Source organism: Lontra canadensis, unplaced genomic scaffold, assembly GCF_010015895.1.
Source record: "Lontra canadensis isolate GAN:19392208 unplaced genomic scaffold, GSC_riverotter_1.0 scaffold2, whole genome shotgun sequence".
Lineage (NCBI taxonomy): Eukaryota > Metazoa > Chordata > Mammalia > Carnivora > Mustelidae > Lontra > Lontra canadensis.
Window position 1 is genome coordinate 62,422,967 of NW_022630996.1, and position 13,630 is coordinate 62,436,596.

Genomic DNA, 13,630 nt, shown 5'->3' on the forward strand with positions numbered 1-13,630 from the left:
AGGAATTAGAGTCTCTGCTCTCACACCTTAAATGGTCGCACAAGGAAGGCAACCATTGATAATCAGGCTGCTGGCATAAGAATAGGAACTCTGTCTTTCCAGCTCATGAGGGCACAGTAGCCTTCGTAGGCCTGAGGATGCTTATGGTCCTCCTCAGAATTACTGAATTAAAAGAATTGTACAGTGGATTAAGCCTGTATTTATGAAGAGAAAGGGATGAGGAAGTAAAGGTGAGCAGGCATGATCAGAAAATTAGAAATTTCAAAAAATTTCTAAACCAGAGGTTGGCAAATCTTTTTTGTAAAGGAACAGAGCACAGAGTTTATGCTTTGCATGCTGTGGCAACTACTGAGCTCTGCTGGTCTCCGTTGCAACCACTCAACTCTGCCTTTGTAGCACAAACGCAGCCACAGACAACATACAAACAAATGAGCATGGCTGTGTTCCAATAAAACTTCATTTTATAAAAACAGGTAGCCTAAGCGATTTGACCTGCATGCTGTGGTGTCCCAACCCCTGTCTGGATGACAGAGAAGAGATGTGGGAGCAGACTGATGGCAAAATGCAAAGATGACCATGAAGGAGGTGGAAGCTATTCTTGTAGGATGGTTATTGCTTAGATTCAGTGGATAGAGCAAGAGGATGTGAACAAGAAATGCAGCTGAAAAAGGATGGATACCTGAAGCCCACATATGGGATAAACTACCAGTCAGCATGCCCTCCTCTACCACTATCCCTCACCAACATCAGAGCATAGGTTGCCAGGCTGTTCCCACAGACAGAAACAAAAGAAAACAAATTTTTTTTAGGATTTCTCTCTAAAAGAAGGAAACAGGGACACCTGGGTGCCTCAGTCTATTAAGCCTCTCTGCCTTCAGCTCAGGATTCAGCTCAGGTCATGATCCCAGCCAGAGTGGAGACTGAGCCCCACATAGGGCTCCCCACTCATCAGGGAGTCTGCTTCTCCCTCTCCCTCTACCCTTTCCCCTGCTCCTTCTCTCTCTCTCTCTCAAATAAATAAAATCTTTAAATATATACGTATATATAAGAAGGAAACAAACAAAACAAAAAAATGGAGCAAACTTTAAAAAATAATAAATTACAAAGATGAAGGCTTCTAGGGTAGATGTTGGCACCACAGATGAAAATCTACCTAATTCGAGAAATTTGAGGATCCGTCCCCTTAAGGTAAAGACTACTCATAAATCCACCCAGCCCTGCCATGCTCTTTACAAAGTCCCCTCTCAGGATTCCTACTGAGAAGGGGGCAGGGAGAGTGAGAGCATAGCTCTCATTACTCAGCAGGGGACACCCAGGCAGCACCACAGCTGCCTTGGCCTTCTATATGAATAGGTCATCAAAAATCAGCAGGCCCAGGAGGAAAACTCAGAGAGTAAAAGTAAAAAGAAAAGCTGATCCCAGAGAAAACAACTAATTCAAGCTATACATATATAATAATTATGTAAAACAGTATAGCAGAAAAATATGGGAGGGAAAAACAGAGAATATGGAAGGGCTCTTGAAGATTTTAAAAGTGATTTTTAAAATTAAAAATTAAAGAAAATAATTGAAAAAAGGACATCTTTAGAAGGTACAGCAAAAAGACAAAACTATGGAAAACATTACAGAAAATATGGGAGACAGGAAGGGGCCAATCTAAACATTTGACCAACAGGAAATCAAAGAAAAAAGAGGGTAGAGAAAATGGGGAGGTGGAAATCATCAAATAAATAGTAGCATTAATCACAACTGATGAGCACAAGAGCCTTCAGACTGAAAGGGTCACGAACTACCCAGCACACTTAATGAAAAATAACTCACACCTAGACAGATCACTAGAGAATTCTGAAACATCAAGGGAATAAATACCAAAAGCTTTCAGAGAAAGAGAAAAAAAGAAATCATCTACAGTAAAATGAACAGAACACTAGAGGTTTCAACTTTCTAAGGAAAAATAATTTTTAATCTACAATTCTATACATAGCTCGATTGTCATTCAGTGAAAGGGCAGAATACAGACATATTCAGACCGACAAGAATTCAAAACATTTACCGCTCATCACCCTTTATTGAGAAATTACAGCTAGAAGAAAGGTAAACAGAAACAGACCACGAAACCACCCGCACACTGGTGGCAGGGGGGCCCTGCGGTGTGAGAATGCTGCTTTTCATCATGACCTCTTCTTTACTATTTACTGTGTTACGGTGAGAATATTACCTTAATAAAAAAAAGTATAGCATGGCTCTGAAGTTAGCCTGCCTGGTTCAAAAAACGTGGCCGGTGGATTAAGATGTGGTTCTTTCAGCTGCACTTCACCTTCCCTTTCTTCCCTTCTAGAGTTCCCTAGAGATGAGAGGGGAGAGGAGTGGACACAGTGTGCTTTGAGAATAGGGAGGAAGGTTATTTAATACCCAGACTGATGCCAGACTGGCCAGCACTCCAGGAGGGAGGGCCTCAGGCCCCTTGCGAAGAGGGCTCTCAGCTTCATGGAAGAAAGAACTCAGGAGCAAGCCCTTCAGAGGAAGGGACAAAGATTAAGCATAGAAGTAAGAAAGCAACTCCTTCATAAACAAGGTAGCAGTCTCTCCTACCAGGTGAGGAAGAGGACCCCCACTTTGCCTCTAAGGAAGGGTTTTATAAGTTTTATTTAAGTTAGCTAATGGTACAGAGAGGGGTTTATTCTTTAACTTTGGGTTTATCATTCACATTGGGCAGTTAGTTTTTCCATTATCTTAAGGTTATGGAATTACCCACAGGGAGCAATTTTAAGCATGTCCAGGCTGTGTGGCTCTTATTGCCAGAGGGAGTGTGTCTTGTGGTTTCTCATGAGTCTGATCTTATGATTCTTCATGACCCACTGACTTTTATGTTCACCGAAATGACTTTACTTTGGTGAATTTGTCTTCCAAGCCTCCCTTCCCTCCTGCCTCAAGATAACTGAGAAAAGTACCTCTTCCCAAATGATCACTAGTGAGAAGTTCTTATTCTTGCTTTCAACCTATACTGTAACCTCTCTGAACTTCGCCTGGGTAAAAGAATTAACTTTCCTGATTTCCTCTCCTGGCTGTGAAGCATGAAAAGAACTTACTGACTCTAGGATCAGACAATCTGGGTTCTACCAGTTAGAAGCTGGCGTGACATTAAGCGAGTTAGTTATCTCTGGACTTTAATGATTTGGTGTATAAAAAGGGTACTGTGGGGCGCCTGGGTGGCTCAGTGGGTTAAGCCGCTGCCTTCGGCTCAGGTCATGATCTCAGGGTCCTGGGATCGAGTCCCACATCAGGCTCTCTGCTCAGCAGGGAGCCTGCTTCCCTCTCTCTCTCTCTCTCTGCCTGCCTCTCTACTTGTGATTTCTCTCTGTCAAATAAATTAAAAAAAGAAAAAAAAAGAATCTAACTGCTCCAAGTTACTACAAAACTTGTTAAAAAAAAAAAGGGTACTGTGAAGAATTCATAAGAAAATGCGCATAAAGTGTTTACAAAGCCTCCAACAAGGGAGCAAGAAATCTTAGCTACTGCTGTTATTTTTAAGTAATTATAATTACGATGAATGCAATGAGGGAGAAGTATAGAGTGCTACGTAAAAGAAACCTAACCTGTTGAGGAAAAGCTTCACAAGGGAAGCACTGTTTAAACTATTATCCTAAAATCTGGACTGTGAGTCCAGTACACTTATGGGGAGAAGCCACAGAGGGAAAGCAACCAACGAACAGCACAGAGGAGAACCACAACCTAGAGGAACAGTGAGCCTGTCTTACCCAGCTCATTAGCAGGGGGCACAGAGAGCCGCAATCACCACCTGAAAGGTGGCCCGGGGGAACTCAACTAGTGAGCCCCCACACCTCTGCAGAGGAGTAAATACAAGGGTACAGAGAAGGCACTGTAAGTGTGTATTCCTCCGCTGTGGATCAGGACAAGAGAGGAGGAAAAGATGTTTCTCCAATAGTCAGGATGTTAAAACTAAGGTGTGTCAGTCCAATATATTGGGCACCTACGAAAGTGAAAAGTGCTTGGTTAGATGCTCTATATGCTGCAAAGGGGACTCCAACTCCAGATGTTTTCATCTGTAGGAGCTGAGAATCTGACGGGGAAGAGCAAGAACAGAATCCAAGCTGGAAGGATGTTCATTATTCTTATCACAGTACACGAAGCGGAGACATCATTATTGGACATAAATAGCACATAAAAGTTAACTGGACATGCTATAAATGAGGCATAAAGGAAAGGAAGGAAAAGTCAGTTCAGCTCAAACAACTTATTTTTATTTATTTATTTTTCAGTTCAAACAATTTAGAAAAATGCACTCAACAATGAAGTGAAGACCAGAGTAAAAAATCAATATGTCTGTTACCTAAGCCCTTAGCTTTTATTCCATTCTTTGAGAGCTTTTATTCTATCATTTTACTCTGTTATTCTATCACTGTTTTCTGTTATTTATTTTTATTATTGTTTGTATATTCTATGTTAGCCCCCACACATCTCTAATATCATTTTCTTGTACATTGTACTGAAGGATGACACTTCTTGGAACATTCTCTCAAAATGCCATATTGTATATACAGCTACCAGCTCAGAAAGGGTTTTAAAACTGTTTAAAAAGGGAGACAAACCATAAGAGACTCTTAATCTCAGAAAACAAACTGAGGGTTGCTGGAGGGTAGAAGGGATGTGCTGGCTGGGTGATGGACATTGGGAAGGGTATATGCTATGGTGAGTGCTGTGAATTGTGTAAGACTGTTGATTCACAGACCTGTACCCCTGGAATAAATAATACATTATATGTTAATAAAAATGAATAAATAAAAAAATATTACCTATAAATGACCAATAAAATGTTAAGTATTTTTAGAGAAACAGATATATAGGAATGTAATCTAAATTAAACAATGATAAATTTTTTTCTTAAACATTGCATATGAAAATATCAAGTTTCTTAAAAGATGACTTTATTCTGGTTTTATGTTAAATCTGGATGCATGATGTGCTGGTGTGTTATTTTTTTTCAGCTGCTAAAGTAGTAATTTTGTCCTATGGTCTGTAGTTTTTACAAGCATGGATTCTGGCAACCTATCTTCTGCCCCTCTCAGACCTATCATATCTACTCATGTGCGAGCTGCCTCCAGGAGAGAAAACCTTGAATAGCAAGGCTATTTCAGTGATGAGACACATTCCTTAAAATTTCTCTGCTTCTGTCTGCAGGAAACTGTCAGGCTGACAGAATTTTCTCTTTACACAAGCAAGCATTCTGATTAGTTCTCTGCACTTGTGAAGGGCTCCCTGGGCCTTTCTAACAGATTTAGGTACCACCTGGGGCTGGGAAGCCCCATTAACACTTTTTTGTTTAATCTCTCCTAATTACCTGCCAAATAAATACTACTTGAAAAGGACATTTTAAATATGCCTTTAATGTTCTAAAATGTGCCTCCCAACTACTGAATAATTAGTTCCTTCATCTTCCCGGGCACCCAAAATTAATCAATCTTATTTACACAACTGTACTTCTGGCTTTGTAAGAAGAGACATTACCTTTGTCAGTTTATTATCTTCAAGCACCTCAATGCAATAATAGGAGATAGAATAGCATTAACTGGTTGGAGACCCCTTAGTGAGTGGTTCTCTTAAAGTTCTATTTTATGAATATGTACAAACTGAAGATAAAGACCTCCCAGGGAGAGAAAGTGGTAGGCATAAAAGTCTATTGGAGGGAATAATGAAAGCACCTAATCCCATCTTTAAATGGGAAGACCTGAGAGTTAAAAGAATACTAGGCATTGTTACCTAATTACAATTCCAGTAAAAGATCTGGTGGTGGCAAAGGTTGAGATTACAATGGTTAGATTCTCTTCACTCAAGGTTTTATTCAGTACTGTTCTACTTTATAGGGTTGACATACCAAAGGCGCATAATACAAGTTTTCTCAGTTGCTTAAATCCACTATTAGAAAACAATGTCCACTATGTCTATGAGTAATCCTTAGGTAGAATTTGTGTTACTGACTTCTGAATTTAGCACCAAGAGCACATTTCTATTGCTATTTGATCCCCTTCTTGCATAATGAGAAGAGCAGAATGCACTGTTTCTTCATTTCCTTATGACTACCAAGAAGTAAAGATTTGCATTTGTTCTCTCCATTTAACTGAATGAAACATTATTTCCCCTCCTCAATTTTGTTTTAGTCTTATATTTGATTTGATTCTACTAAATATATGTCTTTTAGAGTAAAAGTAACATGACGACCTCTAGCTCTTTTTGAACTAGGTGAGATAAAAAATATAAACTACCACTTCCATGGGGTTGACTACACTATTTTCCCCAATTATCTCTACCCACTCCATTTCCCTGTAGGAATCCAATGCCCTTATCCAATGCCCTGAACTTGTAGTGCCCTCCCTGGGGCACTCTCCAACAGTCAAGCCAGAGAAAGTCGGGGTGCCACATCAGAGTGGAAGCCTTAAGAGTCACAACATGGTTTGGCTCTTGCTCTTTTCCCCATGTCCAAACTGGTACTATTTTTTCAGCCTGCATCTCAGAATGACACCTGAAACAGAACTAAGGTGATTAGGAGCCAATATGCATCATGTCAACTTTCGTGGTGTTAGGGTGGTTTGTTATCACAACATAACCAGGCAGAAGATGAATTCATTAAGCTACATCTCAAGTAGCGTGTTCAGAAACCAAAAACTACAGTGAGTCCAAAAGGCTGAGGAGGATGACCAGGATTTTGGAATATTTATCAGTGAGAACCACGTAAGGAAAATGAGCACAATAACCCTGAAGAATGAACTGGGGGAGCGTAAGGGAAGAAGGACAGTGCAACTACCACCCATACCTGAAGAGTCACCATAGGGAAGAACAGGAGAACAAAGTACAGATTTACTCTTTTTGCTTTTAAAGGTAAAACTGAGACCAACAGAATTACAGAGAAAAAGAAATTCTGGTTTATCATAAGGAGGCGATTCCTACCAACTAAATCAGTTTAATAGTAGAATGAGTAGTCTTGCAAAATAATTTGTATCCAAAGACTGTGAGACATGAAACAAAGGCTAGTTGGCCACCACAACTTAGGGGCATTAGATTAATCCTAGTTTTATAGGAATTTATACCAGATGAGCTCTCAGAACCCTTCAAACTTTGGTTCTATAAATTCCATACAGTAACTCATGATGCTATGTTCAATTACCTCTCTTGGATAAAGAAGAAAAGCTAATTTCCCTTGCAATGATCAGCAAAAAAACACTTTTCAGAATCTGTGATTTTTCTGTGTGTCATGAAAATATATCCTTTTTCTTTTCCTTCCAACTCATTACTTCTTTTCCACTATTTTTCCTAAAGAAGTGGGACTTATAAGAAACATTTTGTCTACTTTATCCTATTCATTAATGAAATTTAGAAATTATCTTCAAGAACACAGACTATTTTATCAGAGCCAAGAGTAATCAAACTAGGCAGCAGGACATTATCATCTCCATATACACAGAATACAAAGTTTTTTTTTTTTAATATAACACATTAAAATTCCTGACTGGTATAGATGAATTAATTTGAGAAGATATCTCTATAACTTATTTGTCAAATGTACAGACTTACTTGTGAGATATAAAGGTTAAGATGGCATATAAAATGCAGAAATACTGACATTAAAAATTTCACATCATCTTCAAACCTAAATATTTTAAATGGCATTTCTTCATGTTACTTGCCTTCTACAAAATCATCAATAAAGGTCTTATCTGTAATAAAAACAACTCTTCCTATGGTGTGAGCATTATAGCTTATAGAACTCTTGTGTCTGAAAATGCCAGAGGATCACTATTCACTCTGCCTATCTGACAGGAAGATTGTGAAGATCAATGAAACAATTAAGCACAAAATATTGTGTAAATGTAAAATGGGCACTATCATCATTCTCCATATACCTCCAACTCACATAGAGAATTCTTCATTACATTTCAATTAATTGGGATATTTTAGAAAAAGTAGAAAACATAAATACTAAGCAGTTAACTGAAAAAGAACAACTAACATTAATGATGGTATTACACTATTTGAACAATTAGGATGAGAAAGTACTACATAGGACACTTAAAATCTTCCTTGTGGAGGGCACTGGAGTGTACAATGAAAACCCCAATAAGTAACAAAAGTAGACTAATTTAACTAATAATGCTTTTTTTAAAAAGGTGGCTACTTACCAACAAGTCTTATTACATTCAATGTTGTATTTGTTAAGATGGGTGCATTCACTTTATTTAGACTATAATCTGACTTCTTCCTGCTTTTTAGAGTTTCTCTAGAAACGCTTAATATGGAAAAACAAAACAGAGTTGCAGTTAGGGTTGTCAACCAGTAAATCAGTAAGTTATTCCAATTAGGGTCTATCCTTCATTCACTAATTAGTTATTGAAACTGTTACCATGTGTCAGGTGGGGATATAGAGATGATCCTCCTGTCCTGAGAGAGCTTATAGTCCAGAGTGGAAGAGATATTTATAAGCAAAGAAATAAAGTACTATAATGTATTTCTTTGATTCTAAGATAGTCATTATCAACCATTAAAAGAAGCTGTGTCACTTAAGAAAAAAAAAAAAACAGAGGTTCCAGAGAAACTATATATCAAATGTACCAAGTACTCTGATTTCAGACTTATAAATACGAAAAACACTCTCCTTAGAATCTAAATCTAGTATCTAAAGTATAGGGGAACATGATAGAGTCTGGGGTTGGGGAGGACACCAGGTTCAAGGAAAAAATTGAAGATATATGGTTAAGTACACAAAAAAGGGGGGATAATATAAAATAAGGTCAGAAGTAGGAGAAGTGAGTGTGCTCAGAGAAGCACAAAGAGTTCACATGCAGAATGAGTGGACTGAGGGAAAAGTGATATGAAAAAAGGTAAGGAAGGGCCAGACCACTGAAGGCAATCAAACCTAAAGAGTATGAACCTAACTCTGAAAGCAAATTTAATCAGGAAAATGACATGAACAAATTTGTATATAAGAAAAAAAAAAAAAAACAAAAAAAAACCACCTCAATTTGCATCCAAGAGGGATGAGGAGGGGGCAAAACTAAAGACAGAAAGCCAAAGTCAGGGGGCAGAGCCAATAATCTGACACAGAGATGATTTTCTCATGAACCTGGATGGTAGCAGTGAAATAGAAGAAATTTTGAAAATTCAAGAGACACTTTGAAGTTGGAGTCGATACTAATTGACTGAACGAAGCTCATAGTTTATATTATTCATAGTTCTTAGTGAGTGTTAAGTTAGGACAGTTTAGGAGGGTAACTGTCTGCATAACCTTACCAAAAATGCAAATATATACACATATACCAGCAGATACTATCTTACATGTTCATTTCAGTCAGAGGTTTTCTTTCAGCCAGAACAGACCCACAACATCCAATGAAGAAGTCCAACAAAACAGTTCTATTCTGTTCGTAATGGACCATAGATGGATTTAAATATCACACATACATGAAAACCAATGGAAACAATTATTTCCGATTCAAATATCTACAATCACATGAGTTGCTCATTTTCTGAGGAGAGAGAGTAAGTATATCAATCAGGGTTTTGAATTTACTAGGTACTTACTAGGTACTTTGGGGATAAAAGGTAGGGCAAAATATACTTACATCTATCATTAAAAATTATGTGTATCTGTGGTCACTAAATGTCTGATACTTAGTCATGAAATTAACTCACTTACATTTAAGAATCAGGTCCATTTAAGAGGGAGAAGGCGACAAAACATTCTTATGTAATTATGATAGTTTTTGAAGAGGACAGTTTATGACAGAAACAAAACAACGAAGATGAAGGAACCTTAACAGAAGGCCCAAATAGTGATTGTAATTGGCCTTGGAAAGATGAGTGGAGACTTTCTGTATTTACTAGACTGAGGTAGGGGGAATTCCCCCTGCAAAACAAATAACTACTCTCCTCCTTGAGGTTTTCTAACCTATGTGAAGCTGGAACTGCCTCCAAAGGTAGTATGATTGTATAAACTAGAAGTTTGTTTTTCTGCAAAAACCACTGCTCTCTAAATTAAGAGCTCTTTGATTACGCCCAATATCAAAAAAACTACATTTCCAACCTTTCAGCAATCATTTTAAAACATACACGCTTTTGTCACATGACATCAAAAGTTAAAGAAATGTTTAACTTTTTTTTCTAAACCTTTAAAGGAAATCTTTATTTAAATGCATAACATACAATATGAAATACCATACAATCTAAGAACATTTACCTTTTCACAGGTGCATCACCTGTTTGCTCATCCACATAATCTCGTTTCAGTTCCTCAGGAACGTCACTGTCACTGTCATACTCCTGATAAGCACTTTTTTCTTGTTCATCAGATTCATACTGAGAAAACACAGTATATTCAACAATGAGTATGAACAGCCAACTTTTCTCGGAGTCTTTCAACACAATAAGAGTATCCAATTTTTAAGAAGTAGTTTAGGGAAGAAAGTTCTTAATAACTCATCTCTAATTTTGCTATCAAGAATATTAACTTTCCATTTACTTCTTCTCCATCCAAGAAAAAAAAAAAAAACAAATATTTTATGCCTACAAAGACTTCTCCCCCCAAAATCAAATCTCCATAAAAAGAAGACAAACAAACACAAATATCATGCTATGCCTTTACGAGAGGAAAAGAGTATACATTTGACCAAAAAAAACCCCAACAACAACCAAAAAAAACCTCTTCTCTTCCCTGAAGTGGTTTCAATATATTTATTTCCATTTTACTAATTCACCATAAAGAGGTTGATTATATAACTCTGGCACTGTGGAAATATTAATTCAGTGTAATAAACTCTTATAACACACATGCTAATGTCCTAATTCATTATGATGAGATTTAATTCCAAGGGAGCCTTAGAAAATCACACTGAGCACTGAGGGACTACTGAGAGCAAGGATGAAAATAGCAGATTTCCTCTTAAGAGGAAGGGTGACTTCCTAACACTGTCACCATCTTTATGGCAACATGGCCCTGTGCCAGCATGGGGGGACAGTGGCGTCCGTGCACACTATAGAAAGCAGCAGCAGCAGCATTATCACTTAATATTATAAATTAATATGATTAAATCATGGCTAACATTTCTTGAATGTTAAGTGCTAAGTGCTTTCATAAATTTTCTCACTGAATCTTCAGAGTGATTCTTTAACAAAGTTTTATTCCCTCATGCCAGTTGAAGAGATGAATACGAAGACAACATGAAAGGAAGTCGGTCCCCTAATTCAAAAACCATTTTTTGAGAGCTTAAAGCAGTGTGACAAGTCATAGCAAGATGTGGACCCTGACTTTCAAGGACTTATGTGTAGATCACACATTAATAACTGGAAGCAAGCATTCTAGGCATTCTCATCCACTTGTACACACTGTGATCCTGATAACATTCAGAAAGGTGATCCACAGACAGCAGGCTCTCCTGGCTATAACAAAAAGCTTCGTAATTCCACAGTACAAGAGAGCCTTATTTTTGAGGATTCCGTATTTTTGCAAATTTCCGTACCTGCTAAATTTTATTTGTAACCCCAACACTAATACTTTGTGACACTTTCGCAGTCAGTCATGGATATGTACGGAGTATGCAGAAACTTTTGAGTTATCCAACATGCACATTCCTAGCTGAGTGCAAACAAGGTGACGCTCTACCTTCTTGCTTTAGCTTACTTAAACAAATGTCCTTTTCATAGTCTAGTGCCACATTTAAAAAAAAAAAAAAATTTTTGTGCTTTTTTGCTGGTGATTTCCCTGTTTAGAAAGGCCCCTAAGTGTAGGACTAAAGTTTTGCCTAGTGTTCCTAAGTACGAGACTGCAATATGTTTTATGGCAAAAATACATGTGTTAGATAAGCTTCATTTGGGCAGGAATTCTAGTGCTGTTGGCTGTGAGTTCAATATCCAATACTGTATATTAATTTAGATGTCTTCAAGCAAAAACCCAAATAAAACAAGGTTATACACTGATTAGTTGATAAAAATGTGAACAAAGGTTCACAGGAACCTAATCCTGTATTTCACTCAGGAACAATTGTTCTATATTTGTTAATTCAGTGTTCAGAGGGACTTTATAGAACACAACTGCCAAGAATAGTAAGAATCAGATGCTATGTGATATTTAAATTAGCAAATCACCACTACAGATGGATATATTATTTCAAAAATATTGAAGAGACTTTTAATTTCTCCCAGTTTAGTGGACTTTAGAGAGGAAAAGGATCCATAAGAATCACTAAATTGTAACTATAAATATGGCTTACTATGAAATAATTTCTACTTCATGATAAAACGTAATAACAATACACTTTTATGGCAATATGTTTTTAAATTGTATTTTCACCAAACAAAAAAGAAAATGCCAAAACTGAAATACATATACAAATTCAACAGATTTTCATCAACTCTGAACAGTTTTCACTTCAGCTTCATCAAATCTAAAATAAAAATCATACAGGGTCCTCTGGAAATGATAACGATAAGAAGGACCCATCCAAATAAATACTGTAAAAACACAGATAACTGTGAACTAAACATTCACTCATTGTAAATATAGGAAAACTGAGGGTCACAGAGGTAAAATAAATTGCCAAGGGCCACACAGTTAATAAATAATAAAGGTGATATTCATTCAACTCCTTCAAATCCTTTCCATTAACTCACACAACCTGAGGTTTGTATGATGTGTTTTGAGCTGCTCAAAGTGTTAAAACATTGTACTTCTAAATCCTAAAAACATCCCTGCTGGGTAACCAGGTAAGACATTACTCTCTCTCAGATAAAGGGACTTGGAACAAAATGATTCGGATGCCCAAGCTGAGAACTAAATGCAGATGATCTATTCTCTCATCCGTCTATCCAACGAATCACAGAAATAAGCAGTGAAGAAACTATACCCCTACCCAATTTAGCAATCTAGTAAGAACACACAGCAACCTAATAGGAGCACAAAGTAAACATAAAGCCCAAATGTATTTTTCAAAAGGACATTTTCAACAAAGCATGCTTGAAAGCCATTACTGTACAAGTGGTAACACGGGTATATAAGCATATAGGTAGGAAGGTGGGTGCTAAATGGATAAATAAATCTAGCTAATTACCTTCCTCACTGGATAGAACACTTTTCAATAAGAAAATCTCACTTACGTTCCACAATAGGTTTTAAGAACACTACATACCCCATTAGAAGCCAGGACATCTTCTGTTTCTTCATCTTTGTGGTTGGCCTGAATTTCAAACGGATTCCCATCACTACAGTACTGCTCAAACAAGGTCACTGTTTTTGAGGATGTTGAGGCTGGCTGCTTACTAGGGGAAACTGATGGGGAACGTGACTGTTCCATGAATTTAAATTCCTAGACATTCAAAAAAGGATACCTTTTAGCAACAACACTAAAATTCAGGTACACAACATATTCCATCAGTGTAAATGTAGTTAGTGAAAAAAATTAATCCTGATTCTTCAGGTTATTCACTTTTAAATCTTGGAAGCTGTGTGAAGGCACAAACTTGAAAATATGTGCTCAAAGGTTTTCCTAAAGACAACTCCGTTGCTGATATCATTTTTAAAAGTGTTACCTGCATCAAGCTACTTTTGGCTTAGTTTACAGAACTGCAC

General features: G+C 37.3%; 1 protein-coding gene across 2 annotated transcripts in view; it reads right to left on the reverse strand.

Annotated features, from left to right (window-relative positions):
* The window catches only part of VPS50 (VPS50 subunit of EARP/GARPII complex), a 133,179-nt gene that overhangs the window by 30,355 nt on the left and 89,194 nt on the right, over window positions 1-13,630 (reverse strand). For both annotated transcript variants that reach the window (XM_032875058.1, XM_032875050.1), the window contains 3 exons: window positions 13,191-13,367; window positions 10,247-10,365; window positions 8,193-8,299 (listed from right to left, as the gene is read on the reverse strand). In XM_032875058.1, coding sequence (XP_032730949.1) covers window positions 8,193-8,299; window positions 10,247-10,365; window positions 13,191-13,367 — 403 coding nt within the window. The remainder of the gene's footprint in view (window positions 1-8,192; window positions 8,300-10,246; window positions 10,366-13,190; window positions 13,368-13,630) is intronic.